The 23,293-nt window shown below is 43.5% G+C and overlaps 4 protein-coding genes across 8 annotated transcripts in view; 2 read left to right on the top strand and 2 right to left on the bottom strand.

Moving 5' to 3' along the window:
• RCSD1 (RCSD domain containing 1) overlaps nucleotides 1-4,111 on the bottom strand; it is a 38,184-nt gene extending 34,073 nt beyond the window's left edge. Inside the window, exon 1 of the mRNA XM_085076669.1 lies at nucleotides 3,971-4,111. Coding sequence (XP_084932795.1) covers nucleotides 3,971-3,973 — 3 coding nt within the window. The 5' untranslated portion in view covers nucleotides 3,974-4,111. The remainder of the gene's footprint in view (nucleotides 1-3,970) is intronic.
• Nucleotides 4,112-5,248: 1,137 nt separating this feature from the next.
• Nucleotides 5,249-11,225, top strand: CREG1 (cellular repressor of E1A stimulated genes 1). 2 transcript variants are annotated; one of them, XM_085076741.1, is made up of 4 exons: nucleotides 5,249-5,554; nucleotides 7,648-7,767; nucleotides 9,065-9,249; nucleotides 9,627-11,225. In XM_085076741.1, coding segments are annotated over exons 1-4 (612 nt in total). In that variant the 3' UTR covers nucleotides 9,628-11,225. The 2 variants fall into 2 exon arrangements, with proteins under 2 accessions (XP_084932867.1, XP_084932876.1); XM_085076750.1 differs by lacking the exon at nucleotides 9,627-11,225 and having other exon boundaries at nucleotides 9,065-9,250.
• Nucleotides 5,550-20,051, bottom strand: LOC146445565 (uncharacterized). Of its 2 annotated transcripts, XM_085076840.1 has the most exons (4): nucleotides 19,643-20,051; nucleotides 18,830-18,926; nucleotides 6,264-6,365; nucleotides 5,550-6,111 (listed from the first exon to the last, which is right to left on the bottom strand). In XM_085076840.1, the coding sequence occupies exons 1-4, from the start codon at nucleotides 19,695-19,697 to the stop codon at nucleotides 6,048-6,050; spliced, it is 318 nt and encodes a 105-aa protein (XP_084932966.1). In that variant the 5' UTR covers nucleotides 19,698-20,051; the 3' UTR covers nucleotides 5,550-6,047. The 2 variants fall into 2 exon arrangements, 1 of the variants encoding a protein (XP_084932966.1); XR_014855449.1 differs by lacking the exons at nucleotides 5,550-6,111; nucleotides 6,264-6,365 and adding an exon at nucleotides 14,033-14,121.
• The window catches only part of CD247 (CD247 molecule), a 51,934-nt gene continuing 42,159 nt past the window's right edge, over nucleotides 13,519-23,293 (top strand). For 2 of the 3 annotated variants that reach the window (XM_085076803.1, XM_085076793.1), the window contains exon 1: nucleotides 19,481-19,615. In XM_085076803.1, the coding sequence (XP_084932929.1) occupies nucleotides 19,570-19,615 (46 nt within the window). In that variant the 5' untranslated portion in view covers nucleotides 19,481-19,569. Of the gene's footprint in view, nucleotides 13,701-19,480; nucleotides 19,616-23,293 lie in introns of those variants that run through there. The other variant, XM_085076813.1, reaches the window with a different exon arrangement.

The following is a 23,293-nucleotide window of genomic DNA, read 5'->3' as shown; positions in this document are numbered from 1 at the left end:
GGAGATGCAGAGATGTGGCTATTCTTTGTTCAAAATCCAGTTCGTTAAAAGAGCTTTGGAGGGCATCTGAAAGTTTGTCTCTGGTATTTGTGTCCGTGCAGTTATCTCATTCGGGTGTGTCTGCCTAGCTGCCAAATCTGGCAAGGTATGTTTGTCAGGGTGGTGGGCGAGCAAAGGGTGGAGGGAGTTGTGGGTTCCTGCAAGACAGATTGAAATTCTGTGCTTTGTTAAGACATTTGTTGAGGGTTTAGTAGAGCTCACATGTCAGTGCCAGTATCTGAGATTGTTCTGTCCACCTCTCAGCCTGGCCTTGGCTGCTGTTACCCACATCATTTCCCAGAATTCAAACCACCAACCAGCAGCTGTTACTATATTGGGCTTTTGCCCTCCTGAAAACGGGGTCTCAGCCCTTCCTGTTCCCACTGAAGCAACTCAATTCTCAACTGAAAACAAAAAAAATGGGGGATAAGGTAACCACCAAAAAAAACCATCATTTGCATTTCAAAGATCAATCAGCTCGAAAAGCCAACATCCTGTTTTGGGTTGGCTTTACACATCAGGTCTGACACTGGCAGCCCGACAGGAAGCAAACGTGAGCAGCATTTTTCTATGGGAAACTCATTTTTTGAACGCACCATTCTGCTAAGTGTTCTCTGAGGTGTCTGCCCGTGCCCCTCAGCACTAAACCAACGCTGTGGACGCTGAGCCTCACCCTCCTCTTCAGGGACTTATCAGCAGGAAATGAACTCAGTTGGAACGCTTTGTACCATTGACTTTTTTCTGCTGGGCTCCTGCAGCAAGGCACGACTGAGAGCACAAACACACACACACGTGCCAGCACCCACACACACACATGGAGCAGTGTGCCAGGCTCTCTGCACCCCTGGGAATTGATGTCAATGGGAAACTCCCCTTACCAAAGGGAATTAAATGAAAGGACATGGCTATAAAGTGGCTCTCACTAAGCTGGATTGGAATGTGAGTTTTGAGTGTTTTTCATGGTGGCCACGTAAAGAAGTAGGTGGTAGAGACTAACTGAAAGATTGAATCATTTCATGTGTTCCTGACTGTCAGCTGGCGCCTGAGCACTTATATCATGGTTCAGACTAACCAGGCTTCTTAATTAAGGCTTCTTAATTACCAGGCTCTGGGCAAAAGCCTGTCCCTAAGCAGAGTAAAGTCATGAAAATGCTGTATGGCACGGGGAGCATTTCACCAGTGATGCTTGTAGTAATGAGATCACACTGAGCTGGATCACCCTGCTCCCACCAGGGGCTGGTGGGTGGTGTTCAGAAAACTGGTGTCATCTCTTGCAGCACCTGAATGTCTTTGGAGAGCTCTTCTTTCACTACTGATCTGCTTGACTTCAGAGAACAAGCTGAGCTGGGGTATTAGCGGCATGGCTGCATCCTATTGTACTCTTATAGTGGTGGGATAATTATTATCAGCACGAGCCACTGACAGCTTGCTTCCAGACTGAACAATTCCTCCATAATTACCGGTTTTAGTACACCAGGCTTAATATAAACCAACAAAACCAGTCAGAACAAGGGTGCTGACACAATTCTGGTTACATGTGCTGGTTTTGATTACACTGTTCTCTGGCCCAGTCCTACTGCCCATCTCACAGTGTCCTAGAAAGCAGCGTCACAAGCAGTGGCTCTCGCCAGCAGCTTCCTCAGCAGGCAGCCCAAGCTCTGACTGACCAAGATTTCCTGACTGAAAATGGAACATTTCTGGTCCCTAATAGGTTATGCACAGAGGAAGGTTGCCTTGCCACTGCGTGTGTGGTGCCTGTGGTGTTAAAAAAATAAAAAGTAAAAGGACTTTTAGCTGAACACCAGGCCAGTGCTATAGTAATTTTACTTATCTTCTAAAAAATACACAGAGAAAAGAGTCACAAGCTAAATTCCCAGCCAAGGTAATTCAGGAAGTTTGAGGGTGAGAACAAATAAATGTTTTATGCACAGGAATGCCACACCTTTCTGTGTTGTGTGCCATTTCCTAGCAGCAGCTGAGCTGCGTTGCTCAGCAGGGTTGGTGTCTCCTCAGCAGAGTATCTAACCAACATTTTTAGAAACAATTTGCATGGTGGGTCTCATGTGGCACCAAGCATTGGCACTTCAAAGCACTGAGTACTTCAGCTTTTGCCAGAGCTGACTCACAGGTCAGTCTCTTCTGTCAAAGGCAGCGGCAAGTGACTTTAATCACCCTGGCAAGTGACTTTAATCACCCTGGCTGTCATTTGGATGCGGAGAGCCGGCCTGGCTTGGAAATCAAGCGCTGCACACAGCGAGACTGCACAGCCCCCAAGTGTTATCTGGACACAGAAAGGTTTCTGTTCACGGACAGACTGCATGACCTAGACAGGAAGCCCAGACCAGTGCACAGCTTGGCTGTGTCTGAAGAGAAACCATGCCCAGCCCAGCCCATCCAACAACCAGGCTCTCTACAGGGAGAGCTGGCTCAGGGAAAAGCAGCTGGGAAGAGGGCAGACAAACCACCACAGTACACTAGCCAGGATGGAGACCTTGCCCAGTTTCTGACTAAAATACTCCTTCTCCAGAGACACGGCCTGAAGCCCATCACATATAAAACACACTGAAATTAGGATTGTTCCATGAACTCAGCCTTGGAGGAAGTCAACTTGGCTCCATTTATGGTGAGATATTACTGTCTATTTACTGTTTTTTAAATGCAATGAAGCACGAGTTAAAAAGGAGAACTAGTGCCTCGCAAGACTTTCTTGACCCTGTTATGCAAGGATGCTGAGAGCCCCTAGACAATATTGCAGCACAACAGAGAGAATCCTTCTCCTTTCTCTGAGATCTGACTGAGGAAGTGAGAGAGCCTGGAGATTTCAGATAACTCATCACTTCAGAGCAAGGTGAAAGACTTGAAAGACCTTACTCTGACCCTGGAGGTTCACTCCACACTACCCACCCCAGAAATAGGGGACCAAAATTGTCTTCCTTCATTCAGTGCAGTGTGCAAGACAGTCTACACACCATTGCCCACTGCAGAGACTACTCAGCCTAATAAATCCTGTTCTCTGTAGTGGAGAGCCAATGCTATTCACTTCCATAAATCCTGCTGAGCACTGAATTCCCACCAGACTCATCAGCTCAAATCCTGCAGGCCACTGGAGCTAGGCAGCACCAGCCCTTAGTGGCTGCAGACAGGGATGGCTGCAGATGTGCCACAAGGCTGGAGGGGCAGGGGGAGGCAAGGAAAACTTGGCAGACTGTGTTTGGATGGATGTTTTCTCTTGGCACCTGAGATCCTGCTGGATGGTCCCAGCAGTGGCAGGGGGAGTGAAGGATGATCTTCCACATTCTCTGTGAGGTTTACTACCTGAGCCGACTGGCTGCACATCAGGGGTTTAGAGCATCCTTTTACCTGGATTCAGGTGGAAATATGCTAGTACATCACCTTTTAGGACAAGTTAACCAAGTGTCAGTATTACCACAGTTAAAAGCACCTCTTTATACACATCTTTATAAGGTTGCTGAGCACAAAGTGATTGATAAGATAAGGTAGCTCAGTGTTTATTTGGGTAAGTAATTTTTTTGGTAAGTAATTATTTGTGTAAGAGTCTTCAGTGGAAGGTAGAATGGTGTTTGAACAAAACCAAACCTTGTCAAGGCGAGGGCTCTGACATATACCCCTGCAGTGTGCAAGAGGGAACACCTGAGCTTGCCTAATGGCAATCATCCTATGGACTCTATGGTCCAAAACAGATTGACCCTGCTGCTGTAATTAAAGGACAAGGTTTTCCCAAGGGAATGCTGGGCCCCAAACACCTGTGGTGACACAGAACCAGCCTTAGAGACTGATTTAGCAGTGGGAAGGGATAGTGGGGCCGAGGGTGCTGTAACCACCCTTTGGATTGAAATCCCAGAATCGCTATGGTTGGGAAAGACCTTTAAGATCACCGAGTCCACCTGTTAACCCAGCACCCTGTGCTCACCATTAAACCATGTCCTCAAGTGCCATATCCACGCGTTTTCTGGGACACTTCCAGGATATGACAGACTTCCCCGGGCAGACAAAGCAGGGGCGATTGCCAGGTCCCTCAGACCCCGCAGAACTCCTAGCCGGGGGGTGCCGGATGGTGGGACTAGCTCGGCTCCAGCCGCCCGCATAGGGGGAGCCGCCGGGACATCGCGGGGACATCGCGGGGACATCGCGGGGACATCATCGCCGGGAGCCGCGTCCCGCCAGCGCCTCCCGCAGGCCAACGGGAGCGCTGCCACCACCTCCCCTGCCTCCCCCTGCGGGCGCGGGAAGCCGCTCCTGGCGCGCCACGGAAACGGGGTTGTGAGGGAATTCTGTGGGCACAGACCAGCGCGGTGAGGTTTGACAGGACCAGTAATGGCATCGTGGCCTGGATCGGCAATAGTGTGGCCAGCAGGAGCAGGGCAGTGACTGTCCCTCTGGTGAGGCCGCAGCTCGAGTGCTGTGTTCGGTTCTGGGCTCCTCACTGTCAGAGGGACACTGAGGGGCTGGAGCGACTCCAGAGAAGGGCAGCGGGAACGGCCTGGAGGAGCGGCTGAGGGAGCTGGGGGTGCACTTACCCTCAGGGGGACCTTGTCACTCTCTGCAATTACCCGAAAGGAGGGTGTAGCAGGTGGGGGCCTTTTCTCTGAGGGGACAAGTGACAGGATGAGGGGACACGGCCTCAAGCTGCACCAGGGGAGGCTCCGGGTTGGACACCAGGAGGAATTTCTTCGCAAGAGGGGTGACTGGGCATTGCGATGGGCTGCCCAGGGAGGCGCTGGAGGTGTTCAGGGAAAGGCTGGCAGTGTCACTCGGTGTCACGGTCCGGGTGACTCGGTGCTGTCGGGTCTCTGGTTGGACTCAGTGATTTTGGGGTCTTTTCCATCGTTTGGGTGACTCAGAGCAGAGCTCCCATTGGCTGCCGCGCTGCCGGTGACTCCGCCCCCTCCCGGGCCGCGCTCTCGGCGTTGTTTACACCGGCTGCGCGCATTGACCCGCCCCGGCGGCTCTCATTGGCTGATGAGCGCAGACCTCGCCAGCCCATTGGCTGGCAGCGGGCATGCTGGCTTGTCACTCCTGAGGTTGCCTCTCATTGGCTCGGCGGGGCGGGCAGCGCTGTTCCCATTGGCGGAGCGCGGCGCGGTCCCGCCCCCTCGGCGCGGTGCGGGGGCAGTGCGGCGGGGCCCGGCAGTCGGTGGCGGGCGCCGTGCGCGGCTGCTTATCAGTGGTGTCAGCTGCGTGGGGAGCGATGTCCGTGTCCTCCGCTGGCCGGGGAGCCATGGCGCGGCTGCTGCTGCTGTGCGCCGTGTCGGGGCTGCTGCTGGCGGCCGTCGCGGCCATCCCGCCGCCCGAGGAGGCGGCGCGCATGGCGCGCTTCGTCCTGCACAGCTGCGACTGGGGCGCGCTGGCCACGCTGTCGACGCAGGAGGGGCTGCGCGGCCGCCCCTTCGCCAACATCTTCTCCATCAGCGACGGCCCACCCGGGCCCCGCCGCGGCAGCGGCGTGCCCTACCTGTACCTGACCGACATGGAGATCTCCGTGCAGGACCTGGAGGTGAGCGGGAGCGGGGGAAGGCGGTGTCCCTGCGCTGGAGCGCGGGTGTGACCCCACGAAGGACACTTAGCCAAGCACCCAGCTTGCTCAGTCTGTTCGGCTGGGTTGCCTGCGCTTGTTCATCTCACCAGCAAGCGGTGATTGCAAGGCAGCGTGACAGTGCTGGCGCACAGAGTGACAGAGGTGTCGGGGCTGGAAGGGAGCTCTGGGGATCATCCAGGCCTGTCCCTCTGCCAAGGCAGGGTCACCTGGTGACACAGGAACATGGCCAGGTGGGCTTTGAGTGCCTCCAGAGAGGGAAACTCCACCACCTCCCTGGGCAGCTGTTCCAGTGCTCTGCCACCTTCAGCGTAAAAATCTTGCTCATGTTCAGCTGAAACTTGGTGTGTTTTAGTTTATGGCTGTTCCGTGGATGTCGCCTCGTTTGTCAGCCCTGGGGACAATTACTAGCGCTTGGACAGCTCAGCATAAGCAGTGCTGTCTGTGGTGACACTCAGTAGGCTTTCTGAGAAGTTCTTGCTGAGAAATGGCAGAGGAGCACCAGAAAGTGTCTGGACCTTCCAGAAAGAAATGAGGTGCCACGGAATATTTAAACACAGAGAATGTCAAAAAAAAAAAAAGTCAAAAGGACTGGAAATTGTCAATATGGGACTTAAGCAAAGACAATTCCTACACAGGCTGCTGAAGTAATTAAATCTCTGGAGCTTACCGTAAAGGGAAGCACACAAGGAAAGGCAGCATTGGCATGCTGAGGCTCTTGAGTGTGTAATTGGCCTTCTCCCAGATCTGCTTGCCCGTGGCCAGGAGTTTGCTAGAAAGTTAAGGAAATAGTAGTTGTATGCTTCCTTTAGTAGATTTTTTTTGTTTGTTTTAGTTACTGTTACACTATTAGTAGAACAAACACAAACCACAAAATAATGGTAATTTTTCAGACTCTTATCATTTTTTGTTTGTTCCCTGTCAGGTTTTAGTTTGTTACCTTAAGATAGTTTAGTTATGTACCTAAGTACTGTAGAGAGCCTAATTTATCCTGCCTGATAGCTCCCTCTCCACCCCACGTGCACCTGTTTGCTTTCAGAATAACATAAAACCCACAGTACAAACTGCTGCTGAGTATTTCCTTCGGAAGGTTTCTCAACAGGTCCTTATTTGCTGCTGCAGGACAGAAACACTTGACATGTGATAGTCACGTGTGAGGGAGAAGGTGCCGAATAATCATGAGTCAGCTGTCCCGGAGTTAAGCAACTTCCTATCTCCTCAAGTGGTTGCTCCTGTTTCATGAGGTCACCGGTGCTCTCTGTGGTGTTTAAGTGACTGTGGAGGGTTTCTCTTGGACATGAGCCCTTCTAATGAAATTTCTCAAAGCAGGGGAACTTCCCTTCCTGGGAGATAATGACTCTTAGTTCGTGACATTGTGCAGTCCTGTTTTGCACCAAAGCTTTTCAAGCCATGGTCACCAAATTAGTTTTTAGAAAAACAGTCAGATACAGATTCCTTAATCCTTCAAGTTAGGTGTTTCACTTATATACTCATGATTTTTTTGAAACCTAACTTCTAAAATTCACTTTAAACTTCCAAAGAGCTGATCAGTTTGGGGGAGCCACGAGGCTGTTTTGAAGAGATGAGTTGTTTGTTTAAAGTAATTTTATCAACATTTTTTAAACTCACGTGGTTGCCTGCTCAGAAACACTTTGTCCTTCCACCAGAATTAACTTAGTGAAGTTCACTGTATGTTCTTGTCTTCTCTACTGCCCTTTGTGTCTGTAAATTGTAATATATCATCATTTACATGTGAAATAGCTAGGCTGTATACTGAGTTCAGAGTTTTAAGGAGCGTGTTCTGTGATGTTTGCATTTTACGCTAACAAGCTTCAGCACACTTCTGAACTGGGCTTTATTTCAGATGCAGAGCTTGTCCAAGTAGGCTTTCAGATGTAGTTAGGAAAAGGTGATGACAGCTCTGTTCTTTTTGCCAGTATTACTGAGCTGAATAAAGTACCAAGGGCTGAATAAAACAAGAATGAATATGTGGTGGGTGTGACATTTCTCTCATGTAAGTGTGTAAATGTCTTCTCTTTCTTCTTGCATTTCAGGTCAATTCAAATGCCTCCTTGACTGTGTCTTTGGCACAGACTCCTTACTGCAGGAAGCACGGATATGATCCCCAGAACCCCCTCTGTGCCCACATAATCTTCGCTGGGAGCATTGTAAAGGTAAGCAGCTGAAAGCTGACACTGGACGAGGTGCACATCAAATGGAATTGTTTAGTGGAGGGGGGAGAGAAAGGTGAGAAATTCTGTGCATAAGCACATGCAGAGATGTTCTGTGCTGTGATACCCAAAGGCCAGCTCATAGTTTGTGTGAGGAAAATGAAGTCACCACTTGATTTTTGCAGGAGCTTTGCTGACATGCTTTCAGCAAGGAACTTGGTGGGACAGTAAAGCAGGAAATCTCCCTCATTCCTGTAGATGTGTTCTGAAACTAAGAAGTCTAAGGCCATTATTTTGGAAAAACATTCGTACTTCATTCACATCTCTCTTGCTCAGTTAAATTCTTTGGTTCATGCAGTGTGACACGCCTGCTTCTGAAACTCTGTTGAAGTAAATACTAACCTGAGCTACAAAGTTCCAGGTATTATAGACAAAAAGTGTGCATTGTATGATCTGGTGGCATTGCTGCCAGGGCAGTGTTCTTTTGTGCACCAGTACTTTGGTGTCTCGGAGGAGGAACTGAGAACTGCATGTGTTATTCATTGAAGATCCTAATCCCATTATTGGGGATAATGATTGAGGATGAGAGCTAGTCATCACTGCTCTCTCTTCTCTTACATGATAGTCTAAATTCTTATTTGGTGTTTTCACAGCTCTGGTATTTGTAGATTGTACTCAGCAATCTTGTAGTTGCTTTTCTGAGTTTCTCATCAATAATGGTATTGATTTTATTTAGGTAGTTCTTGTCTATATAATGCCATAACCAGAGCTTTAAATTGTTGATTTAACCCTGTAAACATTTGCACATTGTGTATTAAGTGCTGTCACACTTTTCAGCTTCCCTTCTCTGTAGATTCTGTTATACCATCCTCCTTGGGGGAGTGTGTGCTTGCAAATGTGTGAGCACAGTGGGATCTGTTTCTGTCAGTTTGTATGAGCAGGTGCAAAGGAGGGAAAATTACACCTAAGGCATCACATTTTAATAATTCACCTGGAACCCATACTTCTGTTTTGTGTTTTTTTGAAAGATTAATCCTTATGTTGATGTACTTTCTTGCTCATGCTAACTTGAGAAGCAGCCTTTTGCTTTAATGTTAAAATCCACTACCTTGGAATTGTCTTGTCTCACACAGTTGCACACCACACTGAAGATGAGCAGACTCAGCCACAGTAATGAGTGCCCTGGGACAAGACATGGCTGAACTAAAAAAAGCACACTGCAGTCAGCAGTGTCTTTTTTAGCTAAAATTTATCTTTACATGACTATCTTACTGTAATCTTTTCCTGGCTTTTGTTTTAGGTGAATGATTCAGAAGCAGACTTGGCAAAAAAAGCATTATTCAGTCGCCACCCTGAAATGGAAAGCTGGCCCAAGGATCATAATTGGTTCTTTGCCAAATTCAACATCACCAATATTTGGGTCCTGGACTACTTCGGTGGATTAAAAATTGTGACACCAGAAGAGTATTACAGTGTCAAGCCTTAGTAAGTACTAAAGTTTTTCATGCTTGACTCTCATTATATTTCAAACCTGTAAAGCTTCTTATTGTTAACAGGAAGGAGTGACTCCTGTAGAGGGGGCACAGTCACTGTCCTCTGTTTGAATTACTTGCAGGACAGATGTTTTGGTCTAATAATTAAAAGTCGTGAGACTGTTCAGCATTTATGAAGCTGTATTAATGGGATTGCAGGCTAATATTTTCAAAACAAAATTGCTCTTGAATCTATTCATTAAGAAACCTAATTATAGAGAAATTGTGTTCTACTGTCTATATAAAACTGTCTTCAAAACTTTCAAATACATTTTAGTTCAGTCAACATGAATTACGCATTCATTTCACTCTTATTCTTACTCCTTGTAGGTGGAAGAAGATTCTTGGTGATGCTGACGTGGAAATGAATTACTTTGGCTTTTTCATGAAAGATTTATTTTTTCTATGTACTGTGGAATTGAATTAATAATACAATAAATCAAACACCTTGCATTGTAATCAGCATGGATTACCCTTACGAAGCAGATTTGAATCATGTCACTAACTTGAATCATGTCAAATCTTAGGCATAAGCAGTAACTAAATTTTATTCATTGGATGGGAATTTGGAAAGGTGTCTGACAGTGTGCATTCAGAAATGTTGTGATTACTGGAATCTGAAGGATTAGTCCAGTCCTAAAACTTTCAGTGCCTTAGTTATTATTGTACGTTTCTGAGCACTTTCCAATATTATTTTATTTTTAATACCAGTTTAGTTTAGAATTTTATGGCTAAGTCCTACAGGACAGCTCATCTGAGTCTGCTCCATGGAATGGAAAGCATTGCCTGTATTACAATGGCAAATGATGTGCTGAGTTCCCAAATCCTGTTAAGAATTTTCTTTGCAGTCTGATAAACTCACTTGTTAGAGCCATTTTTCTGTTTTGCTGTGTGTATTGAATGTGCTGTAGAATGCAGTTGTGTTCATGCCAGCTGTACCTACACCTCAGAGTAAGTTCTTGGTAATTCCTCTGCTGATTGTGTGCCCTGACTGTGATAGAAGCAGCTTAGTAGCACCTACAATATCTGACTTGAGTATAAGAAGAGTAGTGGCTTGTAACTTCAGTGAGGATGTTGTGAAGGGTCAGTGTTTTCTGATTGGGATTCTGAAATCCTCAGCTTTATTAGTTTGGTCTAATGGCAATTTATTAGCTTTTATTACTCTCAGCAGTAGAACTGAGGAGATTTTGGGGTTTGGAAGCTTAACACAGCAATTTTGAATTAGTAACCCAGAAATGAAAAAGAAGCAATATAGCATGACACAAATGAGTGGTGATTTGTAGGGAATGAAAATTGACAGGTGTGCATAATTAATTCTGTGTTAAAGTAAGTTGCACACAACCACAAAAACCACCTTTTTACATCCTCTCCGATCTGCTGTGTGCTAAGTTCACAAAAAATAAGAAGTGTTTATGAACAAGTAAGTTGATTTTACAGTAAGCAAGTATTACCTACTTGGCCTAGAGTAAAGAATGTGAAAATTTAGACTTCTTAGAGGAGATTGATATATAGAACTGTGGGATTTCTCCCTTTATCTTAATATTGTTATATCACTCCTTTTCTCAAATACTGGGATGATTTATGAAAGTATTTTTTATGTAACTTATTAAGATTTCCTTCTCCACAAGGGGAAGGAAGGTACTTGGTACTGTTCTACTGTTGTGCTCTACTATTTTAGAATTGATTTAGGATGAAAAGAACTTAAAATATGGAAACAATTTATGTTGAATAGGTAACACTGATATTTAATATAAAATTGAAAAATATTTTTATATAAGGTGTGACAGTTGTAAAAACTCAAGCGAATTTCTGTCATGGACTCAAATCCTTTCTGTGAGGACACCTGAAAGCATTAAATGTCACCTTTAACTTCTGATTTGTGAGACTGATGATGCTGGGCTTTTGTTAAAATTAAAATATTTTTTGACAGTGGTGTCAAGCATTATTTATTGCATGTCCAAGAATTATTCTCTCCCTCCTTCTTTTTCATACAAGCACTCTATTTTTAGTATCCTTGTTTTGCTGTGGCTCTGATGTCTTTTCTTGTTGGAATTAATGGAGAAACAGCCCTACTTATATCTGGCTTCCCCTCCTTGGATGAAATCAGTGTCTTTGTACTTCACTGTCTTTCCTCCATCTAATACTGTGAAATGGAAAATTGGAAAGACAAAAGCCATCATCCCACACATCCCCAACTTCCTTCTTCCACCAGCTGCTTCTGCACCCCCAGATTTCTTGCTGGTGGCGCAGGGTGAGAAGCAGGAAAGATCTTGACATTGCATAAACAATGACTAAAACATTGGGGTGTTTCAAGGCTGTTTTAAACACAAATTCAAAACATTGCCCCAAGCAAGCTGCTATGAAAAAACTAACCCAAACCTCCATCCCAACCAAAAACATGACACCACCTTCAAAAGTACTGCTTTCATTTGAGGGTTTGGTACAGAATAAGGCTTGTTTTGTTTGTGGCTTTCTTGTCCTTTTAGTACTAATTCCAAGATATTTTCTGTTTGAAAGTGGAAGGGTTTTTTTTTTTTGGTTTTTTGGGGGTTTTTTTGGTTTTTTTTTAAATAGCAGTAAGATCTTAACTCAGTTTTGCAACATGACTGCAACAGTTTTAGATCATCCAAATCTCTTCACATTTGAAATTTGGGAGGACCCCAACCAGAAATTTCTTTGGGAAACAGCAATCTGGTTAAGCTATCGGTACAGACCTGGATTTGAGGGTCAGTCAAAGAAGAATTCTGGAGCTGTATCTGTGCATCTCACTGAATATTTTGGTGTTTTTATACGTAGTAGTGGACTGTAAAGCAGGCTGGGTTATCAATCTTCTCCTTAGTAGCAGGTGTGTAAATGTTTATATCACTAACTCAAGAAAGTCATCAGCTGGTCCTGTTTTTCCTCATCAGTTTTCCCTCTGCTAACCTTTGTTCTATTCAGCTCACATATTCGTGAGCATTTTTCCTTTTTTCCTAATATCCAGGAGTAATTTTGTGGCTTAGAACAGAAGAGGCTGAGTATAAGAAATTGATACAGCTATAAACAATGAATCAGTGTTCTGACTTCTGTAACCTCTACCATGACATGCTGGAAGTATCTGAGCATATTCTCAACAGCAATGGAGTCACCCTCCATACCTGGGAGGTACCTGCATTCACGGGAATCTGACACAGGATAACTGCAGGCACCTCACTGAGCCACAGGATGTTTGTTAGCTGGGGATCTAATCAGGATAATCACAACCTATCATGTTCTTCCTTCTGCTGATCTTGCTCCTTGACATGTTTGTGTTTCTACTTCTTGATTTTCAATGTCTTTCGTGCATTTTAATGTAAGACTTGAGCCCAGTAGGCTCTTGCAGCTACATCATTACACAGTCAATCTCAAATATATAAGGTATTAATTTAACCCTTTATTCAGTTCTCTCTGGAATTAATTTAGCTGTTTAATGTTGTGCCTGTGATCTTCACAATAAAATAGAGCTGGCTCAATCAGAGTATCAGACTAACACAAAAATTATTAATCATAACCTAAGGGAATAATTTGTTTTCCAAAATAAGGTTTTTCCTGAGTAAAATTAAGGTTTTTCCTGAGTAAAAACATTGAATCGAGAATAAAAATCCAATAAACTGATATATTGTTGTTGAACACAAGAGGGTGCCATAGACTTACATTCTGCTGGAGTGTTAAATGTTTAATACTTAAAAGTGGTTATTGAATTCATCATAACTCAAAGATGCTGGAAAAGCAAACGACGGGGGCATAATATGAACAAATTCTTTTACTACAGTGCTTTACATTATGAATGCTTCCCTCCATAAACACAGCAGCCTGCTGGCTGCGAAAGAAAAGGAGCATTCATCATTTTTTTGTGTTTTGTAATCATTTTGTGCTGTGGAGAGCTCAAAAGTAATATCCATGAAAATGATTTAAAGGTTTTTAAATTAAGTAACTCTAGTAAAGGAAATGGAGACAGGTATAGAATGCCTCGGAACATCGGCTGGGAGCAGCCAGCTCAGACTCAACAGTGTTTATTTCTGTCAAATCCAGAGAGAGGGGGTTCATTAGCGTGACCATGCTTTGGCTTAGGCTAATTGTGAGCTGAATTAAGCCACTTGACTCTGATTTATAATTTCCAACAGCTAATTAATCTTGGGCTCTTCAAGTGCCCCCAGGCTGCTCTCCAGTGGTTTGGGCTGCCTGTGCTGGAGGCCAGCCCTGATGATGTGCAGGTGGTTTGGGTGATGAGGCAGAGCTGGGAAAAGCCTGAAGATTTCCTTTTTTCCATGAGGGCTGTGGTAGAGCTTAGGCTCTTGTAGCTGGCTCAGTCCTACCGTCTTGGCCTCAAACCTGACTCAAGTGTGGTTGATCCTGGTTGCTGTCACCCAACCTCTTCTTGTCCAGGTATTGTGGGACTGCTTATCTTGTGTTGAGGCTACTGCTCTCCTACCTGCTCAGGTGGAGCAGTCCTGGGTGCTCCTCAGTGATTGTATTTTCCCTTGCTGCTCCCCAATAATTGTATTTTCCCTGCTGGGGAGCTCAGCCTGTTGAGTTTCTCATGCAAGCCTTTTGGAACTGCTCCCAGGGCTTTTTGATTTAAGAACTTCTGTGTCTAGAGGCTTCCTCAGTTTCTGAGTTGAATTGTCATGTAAGGAGATTAAAACTCATTCATTCTGGCTGTAGTGGTCAACATTCCTCACAGCCTGGTTTTGTGTGGCAGTAAAGCTTAGGTGATGTTTCTGGGTACTTGCATTTGCTGGATTTGTTTTTACTCTGTTGGATTCAGATTTGAAATGGGAAGTCTGACCTTGAAGCCACCAAGCTCCTATAAATGTCATGACAATGGTGAGCTCAGGAGAGGAAATAAAATCCACTTAATGTATATTAAAGATAAGAAAGTCATATGTTGTAAAAATTTGAGTTTCATTGGTTGTGCTGACTGGAGAGCTGGAGTCTTCTTGTTGAGTGTGACCTGGTATGCAGTTAGTATCAGAGGGGTGAAATTCTGTATTGTTTAGGGGATGGTAGGTTTTAATCAAAGAACCTGATAGCTGTAATGATTGTTCTGAATAATGTTTTTCCTCTAGCTCTTCATATCCTACATAAAAAAGCCTTAAAAATTCCCTGTTACTATTTGCTTCTGGTTCCTGCAGCTGTTAGGCTTAGTTTTGCACAGAATTTCTCCAGTTAAAAAAAAAGAGATGCCTCATTTATGGTGGTGGGCCCAACAGCTGCTGTGGGTCTTTTTGAAAGAGGAGAGTCTCTCCCTCAGCCTCAATAATGTTGTCAGTGTACCCACACAGGTTTAAAACTATTTCACATTATTTTTGCTGCTGGCACCGACTCAGATTGTAAACTTACTCACTTTGCATCATTACTTTTCCCCTCCCTTTACCTCTAAAAATGTAAATACCAGTTTTCAGGATTCATGTAAAAAACTAGGAACTCCTCTTGGTACCCTTAGAGGACAGGAATGCTTTATATGAAGAACAAGATACCTTGTTTTTAATCTTTGAGTAATTAATTTTAAGGGTTTTTTTTGATAAATCAGTCATTGCTGCAGAGTAATTTGACAAAACCACGTAAAGGATGTATGTCTGTGTGTATGCAAAGGTGGAGAAAGACAGATTGTCAAGAAATAGTATGTAATTGTATATGTGTGTATATTTATGTGAAAACATTGAAGATAATTTGTATTTCTGTAATGCTTTTATGCCAGTGGAACCTGTTAAACGTCATCAGGTATAAACAAGTAACTGTTTCTAGATTGAAAGGTAGCAATGGTTTAGAGATAAGAAAGAGAAATAGTTGCACAAAACCTGCATTATATGATTGTAAAAACATTGTACCCTTTTTTCCTGTTGTCATTTAGCCAAAACCAGTTGCCTAATCAAGCATGAATTGGATTTTTGATTTGTTTTAAATGCTTAAATGAATTTTAGTTAATTTAATTAAGTTTTTCCTCAGATGAGCATTTGAAACATGCAGAAGAGGTGTGTTTTAGGGATGAAGAGGGGAGGAGAGTAAAGGAAATTAAGATACTTGTCACAGACCTTAAAATGTGGCTTCACAATATTTTTATGTTCATAAAAGGCCTCACCTGATAAGTGATATTCTGCACAGCCATGCAAGAAAATACTGAAGGTGCTCTATAATTAAAAAGAGCATTCCCAGAATGTGTTTAGTGATAAGGTCCCAGAATTTTTCTACATATGCTGCAATGTTGTTGAGGAAATTCACCTGCAATTAACAGGTGAAAGTGTTGATGTTGCAAGAGAGAGTAGCTTGAGTAGCTTAAAAGAAAAAAGTATTGTTCTTCCTTTTAAAATATGACATAAGCAGTGGTTTCCCCAGTGCATTAACAACAAAAAAAACCCTGAGCAGATCATAAAGAGTTCAACAGGGAGGGGAAAATTGGACATTACAGATTCAGTAGTCTCAAAACAAAGCATTCAAACAGGGTGTATTTTAACTTTCTACTAATAACTCCGTTATAGTGTTCCACAACCTGTGTTGCAGTGAAAATTTTAAAACCATATCAGGAACAGGAAATGGCTAGTAACAAAAATTCCCAAAATAATGAATAGAAATTTGCTCTTGTACTGCATCAGGGCCTGTTTATAATCTCCCATAGGAAACATACTTTCATGGCTGTGTTTGTGGTACTGCACAGGTGTCTCTTTTTGTGTTTGATTTTTTTTTTTTCCTTGTTGCATGCGTCTGGGTTTCTATTTGCTCAATGCAGCTGCAAGGAGTAGTGATAGTCAGGTGGGTTTTCCTTGGAAAAGTAGTATTTTTCATACACAAAGGGGAGCAGTTGTAGCAAGACCAACTTTTCTGTCTCCCTGTTGGGAGCTGCAAAGCAAGACCTGTAGTTAGATGCTGCCTTCTTTCCAGCTCTCCATTTGCAACGCTGGCAAAAGTGCAGGGCAAGGACTAATCCTCTTGGAATGCAGCAATTACCACTAAATAAGTATTAATTGCTGCATTCCAAGGGGATTAGCACGGTTGAACCCAATTATAGCAAATCGAAGCTGCACTGTAAGGCACTACAGTGCATTGAAATGCAGTGAAGCAGTGTGGGACTGTCAGTCTGCAACATTTTATCAATAAAAATTGTGGGCTTACAAGCTATAAACAGCAGACCATTTCTTTTCAGTGTATTAGTCTCCTGCATGAATGGCATGCCTGGCTGGAGGCTACAGCTTGCTCACCAGTGAAAATTGTTGCTTTTTTTAACACCCATTATCTTTGTGTGAACATCTCCAGAAATGTTTTTAATACTTGTTGAGTTAATTACGGCACTGCAAGCATCGCTCCCTGCTGGATCAGGGGCAAGGCTCTGCAGTCTGCCTGGATTCTCACATCTCTAAAGTTGGCCAGCTCCTCCATCAGGTGATGTAGGAATTAATTTTGCCTGCAAGTGCTAACTGTATCAAATAGGCTTAGGAGAGCTCCTGATAACCGACCTGTTCTCAATCCCAGCAGTCTGCAGTGATGATTACAGGCATATCTCTGTGGTAGCAATACAGGAGCCAGAGGGCAGTGTGTAGTTATATATTTTTTTTTTAATCCTCAGCTTGACTGTGGTGTGGGTTTGTTTTTTTAGTTTTCATTTATTTCCTGTTAAAACTGCAAACCCTGCTGCTTTTTTTTCTTTTTTTTTTTTTTTTTTTTTTAATATATAGTGCAGTCAAACCATAACCAGTAAGCGTGAAAAGGGAATGCTTCTGGGGATGAATCAGCCCCTTGCATTAGAGCTGTTCCAGGATTTTTTGTGTCCAGAGAAAGGATGGCATATGGATGTACAGAACCAGTTGAATGTATGCCTTGACTATTTTATGAAAGATATGATCCTTACAGATAATGAGCTGCACCTTAACCAGCATTAAACACACTGAGTTGTACTTGGGGACCACTTCAGTTCCCTGACCCATTCTGTTTCAGGAACCACAGATCAAATATTGCAGTCTTCCCAGTGCAGGTAATTCTTGGAAATGTACTTTCCTCCACCCATATGTTTAGATGAAGAGTTAAGTTTAGCTGAGAGCTTTTCTTAACACAGCAGGAAGGGTTTTATATTTCCGCTGTGGCCTTGTCTGTATTGAGAAAAATTGCTGCTGGTTCAGCTGAGCTGGGGTTGGCATTCATTTCTAGTCCAGGGTTAACAAAGTTCTTACTCAAAGATCTGACTGAAGTGAGTAAACTGAAACAGTAGTATGGTTTAAACTGTTGGTAAAAATGCCTGTGCAAGATTGCCCAATGCACAATGTGGGCAGGAGTGGCTGAAGGTTTTACAGTGCTGTGTAGCTCCTAGAGGTGCAAAGAATAGAAGGCTGAAAAGAAGGTGACACTTAAAGCAAATAATTCTTCGTGGCAGAACTGCAAGCATTATGAACACAGAAAAGCTTTTCCTAGAGAAGAGACCACTTCCCCTTTCATCTTTTCCTGAACTGCTTGTCTGTGTGTGATTTGCATGTCTCACGCCATGCTTGTTGTGAGAATAATTCATAATAAAGCATGAGTGTTCTTTTGTATACTTTGATTATATTTGGATAACGATGAGCTTGCCTTATTTCAAAAGATGAGGGATGGGGAGGTGAGAATTTTTAGGGGCACCATCATGCAGAGCATTTTTCTGACTCTACCTGCACTTCCAACTGAAGTCCACATACTCGATTTCTCTGACCTTTCCCTATCTAGACATCAAAACACACTGGCCCAACTGCTGTTCTCCCAGTGTGCCTACTGTTGCCATTAATCTCTCTTTCTTACACAGCTCTTCATTTCTTTTCCTTACCTTTGGCCTTAACTCTTTATTCAAAGTGATAATTTGCTGGCTTTCTGCCTGGGAGAGAAGCCATGATCAATAACAGGAGGAGACAGGGGTCAGTGGAATAGTGATGAGCAGTGCCATCTGCTTCTCTGAAAACACCGTTACCCAAAAATATCAATAACAGGGATGATATTATTTTAGCTTTTGGATAAGGCATCAGTGAGATTTAGGCAGCCTGCAGTGAGAGCAGAGGTCTTTTTCTGCTCACTAATTCCTCATTTCAGCCAATCTTCTGTTACACAGACAAGCTGACAGAAAGGGCTTTATCCAGCTTGCGCTGGAACATAGAACATGTACCTGAGCACAGCCATTTCTGGGACTAATGACACCTCTTTCAGGATCAGTGCATGGCAGCTCTCCTGCTTGCTGCTTGGTGGTGAGTCAGAGCCCATCTCCAGCCTTTCCTTGGAGCTTTTGGGGTCGAAGAGCCACAAAGAAAATTCTCCCCAAGGCTAGGAGAGAGCAGAGGCTCAGCAGCACTTCTGGGTATCACAGAAGGGCATTGCTGCACTCTTACACCTGGTGCTATTATTTCTAGTAATTTTGGTATTGACTGCCACAATATATAACAATTATTAAATTTAAGGAAAAGACTGTTTTATCCATGTATTCACCTTAATTACTCCAGACAGCAAGGTGGTGAAATTTTTCCAAGAACTTCAATGTACTTTGCCTTCAAAAGACTATAAATCCTTACCTTTTGTGTGCCTGATAACTCTTGTCCTGCCATACTTTTGGGAATTTGTTATCACCAGTCTCACTACCTCCTGGGGATGCACATTCCTCTTTCTTTTCTAGGAATTAGAAAGAGAAGGGGAAAAAAAATTATGCATGAAGATGCTTGTGCTTCTTCCCAACCTAAGTGTATAAGTGTATTGATACTCAATTAATAATATTAATAATATTACTGTTGTAAACACTAAACACTCAGTGAGCTGTTGAGCTAGATGTATTTTGATGGGAGTGAGGCTGAGCTGTAGGCCTTAGGGATCATCTAAGCCATGTTTTTAAGCTTTTCTAATTCACAGCTGTCTAAAAGGAAGTGCTGCACACTGGGAATTGTTGCATAAATCCCTTTAGAAGTCAGGTCAAATTTGATACCAGAAACAGAGACCAGCAGGCCGCTGAGTTGGGATAATCTAGGAACCACCAAAGTGGAAAAAAACCGAACCCAGCTCACCGAAAACCATCTCGCAGAGAGGAACAGGCTGAGCACCGCTATCAAAGGAAACCCCAAGCATCGATACCAAGGCGGCAAACCCCAGCCCTGAGAGGCTGTGAAGGCAGAGGAAGCCGGCAGGTGGACTCCCCAGGCTTAAATGAATTTAGATTTAGCTGAGCCGCTTCCTGTGGCGGCAGCACACGAGCACAGCCCGAGCAGAGCAGCTTTTCCCCTCTGCCGTGGTCTCCTTCCCCAGGGCTGTCCGGGCAGGCAGCATGAGGAGGATCGCCGTCCTCGCCGCCTTGCAGCTCCCAGCCGCAGGTAAGGCTTGGGGTTTGGAGGAGTTACCTTGGAGCTCTTTGGAGGAGAGGGCACGGCGTTCCTGGGGTGGATTCACCACCATTTTGGGAGCAGGAGGGTGCCTCGGTGAGCACCTCAGCCACGGCTGTTCCCCTCACGATGGCATCTGTCCCCCTCATGACGGCATGGCCTGCTGTGGCCGAGGAGGGTGACTTGCTGTGTTGAACTGCCCCGGGGTGAAGAGCCCCTCTGGAAGGCCCTTCTGCTGGAGTGGTGCTGAACAGTAACTAAATAGAGCTCTCAGCCCTCACCCTGCCGGCTTTCCTCGCGATTTAAAAGGGGAGACTTGAGGCAGTGAGGGAAAAGTAGTCACTTGAAGCAATCTGCGTGAGGGAGGCTTTTCTCTCGTGGAGTTGGGTGGAGGGCTGGTGGCCCACGGCAGAGCGGGCGGGCGGGAAATGGGGCACAGGTGGCGAGCAAAGGGTAAGGCCCTTCCCCTCATGTCCCTGCCTTCGTGTTTGTCTTCACCAAACACCGCTCAAAATGAAGCCATTTCTTCCTTTATGTGTTTGCTCGTGTAGTGCATAGGCTTTGTGCACCGAGTGGAGCAGTTTCGGTGTGCACAAACCTTCCAAAGTCACGTTAAGTGTGAGGAGGAGGAATTTACTTTTTAGTGGCATAGTGGATTAAAAGAGCAACAAAATATACATGTGGAGAATGCCTCAGGCGAGGTCTGAAAGTGGAGAAGTCACCCAATGCCATAGACCACATCTGAGCATGCATTAAAGCAAAATCCACTGGAAAAGTTTCCCCCACGATGTATGCTCTAGCTGTACTTAACAAACCCAGCATCCTCCAGAGCTTTGGTGACTGCCACAGAGTTTTATTGGAAAGTTTTCTGGGGATGAGAGGAGGGTTTTACAGCTACTTGCTAACACTGCGGAAGCATTCCTGGTGATTTGTGGGGTTTCTCTTTCTGAAGAGTTTTGGGTGGGGTTTTATGCTCTGTGCCAGGCCATGATTTCTCTTCACCCTCCATTCCACCCCTAGGGCTTCTGTCCCTTCCTGATAGCCAAGTGTGATCCTCTACTTAAGTATAATTCTGATACTTTTATTTTGTACCTTGCTCTGTGTCCACAGATGTGTTTAGAGCCACAAAAATATGGAAATTGCTTTAGGTCAAAATCCATCTGTAAAAACATCTTTTTTAATTTCCTCCTTTTTTAATCTGTCACACAATATCAGTAGTTCAGGCTCCTGTTTGTAGATTTTCAGCAGAAAATTTCGATTGAAAAATAATGCCATGCAGTTTGCAGAGGTCTCTGGTGCCAAGCTCTCAGGGGTCTTCACACTCACAAAGAATACTTGGTATCAAGTTTTGACCCAGATATTGCTGTCACTGATTTGGTGATCACTGCCTTTGGATTTGAGGGGAAGTGTTTTTGACTGGATACCTGTAATAGTTTGAAGAATAGCAGTGTTTAGCCAAAGAGTATAGGTAGAATAGAAGAAATATAGGTAAAAACTCGAGGGATTGTTGCCACATTATGGATACAGAATAGACAGAAACAAAAATGTAACATCGTCATGAATTTAGCTCAATGACGAGACCAAACAATTGGGTTTTTCAGCTCAGAGCCCTGTGCAGAAACAAAGATTTTCTGCTACCTGGAGTTTTTTCAAGCTTTCTTAAAGTTCACTTGTAGAGGGACTTCTAGGGAAATGAACTTCTGTTTTTTTCATAAAACAAGCTCAGAGTGGACAGATTCAGTAAGCTGCATACCTCCTTACTGTGAGTTCATTCCACTTCACTGTAATGTGTTTGTGCTTATTCTTTAAAAGGACAGTTGAAAGATGCCACCAAGATTAGCACTGAGGAACTCACAAAGCCTTTCTTTTTGATCTTTGAGTTCTGAAGTAAATATGTCTGGCATGAAAAAAGAAAATGGTTTAAAATAATTACAGAGATGGGCCGTGAATTCTGATGTAGAATTCTGATGCAAGAATTTGAATTTATTGACACCAGACCACAACTTTCAGAATTCCCAAATTTGTATTTTGAGCAATTACAGAGGGAAGGTATATCACATTTTTATACACATGCACACACACACATATAGATACGTTTAATTTACTTTATTTCCCTCTTCAAAGGCAAAAAAATGTACATCTGGAAATTTAGCTGAGATCTTCCTATAACCCCTCTGTTCAAAAGTCTAGAAAAGCAATAATTTGAATTTGTGAGCAGATGACTTTGTTAATGATGTTGTTCGTTGAGACATAAGAATATTAAAAGATTTGCACCCAAATGTCACAACTAAAAGGGCAAAAATCATCACATAGTTTACAGAGCTTTTAGTCTGAAGTATGACAGGCTTTGATAGCAATAAAATAGTCCTGTGGGCAATATTGTAGAATTGCTCCCCTATTATTTTTTTTAAGGCTGATGAGATGGTGCTTTGATTTGTACAAATACACACCACGCACTTATATATAAATGTCTGTGCAAGCATTTAAGAACAGCCCTCCCCTCTTTTACCCATCTTTATAGAGTCATTTTTCTCAGAACTGTCTGATAAACGGAACTGGACAGTACCCTGTTTTTAGCTAACTGGGGAAACTAGAGCACGTCAGTCTTTACCAGATGTTACTTGCACAACTCATTTCCACACTGTTTTTCTGCTCTGCATCTCTGTATCTTCTGCCCATTGGGTGCCATGATGCCTGGAGCCATTTTTTAGTCAGTTCAGGACAGGTGATGGATCTTAGCATTAATGCTTTTCTTCTGTTTCATCAGATGATTTAGCTGCTGTGCAAATGACAAGATTTGTAAAACAGGAATTGTTTACAAGCTTGTCTGAGGAATCCAAACAAGTAAATTCAGACCTTTTTTGTTACCATCCCTGTGTCCTTACAGGCTGTCTTGAGTTCTTCGAGCTGAATTCTTGTTACACCTGGGGAAAAAAATTTAAAGGCTTAATTTTACATGTTTTATTTCTTTTTTTCTCCTGCCTGTTCACAATGCTTCATTAATAATTCATGGAAAAAAACCCTATGAACTGGCAGAATGGAACAAAATGTAGGCAATGTAGCCTTTCTTTGTAAAGGGACATTTGTTGAGCTCTTGCAGGGCTATGTTCAATTCTCTAATGCTTGTTACAGAGTAAGTGCTTTCCATCTTAACCCTTCCAAGCAAAATTCCTAATCAGTGAAGTAACAAGTTAATGATTACATTCCTTTTGGGGTTTTTCTGTGCACTACATGGGAAGGATATACAAAATACAGAAAGCTATTTGGAAAATATATACGTACTTTTTCCTCTGTGTGTCCTTCTTAAGTAAGACTGTGTGGATAAAAAGCTGAAGTGGAGTTAAAAAGGAGGTTCACGAACAGCTTAGAGGGGATAATAATTTGATGTATAAATGAATGTTTATGTGAAGAATGTTTATGACAACCATTTTCTGTTTTTCACACAAACTTGAATTGTGACTAGCATGATGAGTAAATTTTTTTTTCCTTGCATATGGGTTATTTCCTATTTATAAATTCTAACCAAACTCTCTTCAAAAAAGAAAGAAAATAACCTTTTTTTTGCACAATTGCAGAAAACCACCAAATCCCCCCATCCCTTTTCCAGTTCATCATATATTTGAATGTGTATGTTGTGTATAGAAATGTAAGAAGCACCAGCTGTTCTGG

The sequence above is a fragment of the Lichenostomus cassidix genome, chromosome 1 (assembly GCF_008360975.1).
Source record: "Lichenostomus cassidix isolate B80296 chromosome 1, HeHo_3.0, whole genome shotgun sequence".
NCBI classification, from domain to species: Eukaryota; Metazoa; Chordata; class Aves; order Passeriformes; family Meliphagidae; genus Lichenostomus; species Lichenostomus cassidix.
Note: the sequence above shows the minus strand (reverse complement) of the source record. Positions and strands in the feature narration are given on the sequence as shown.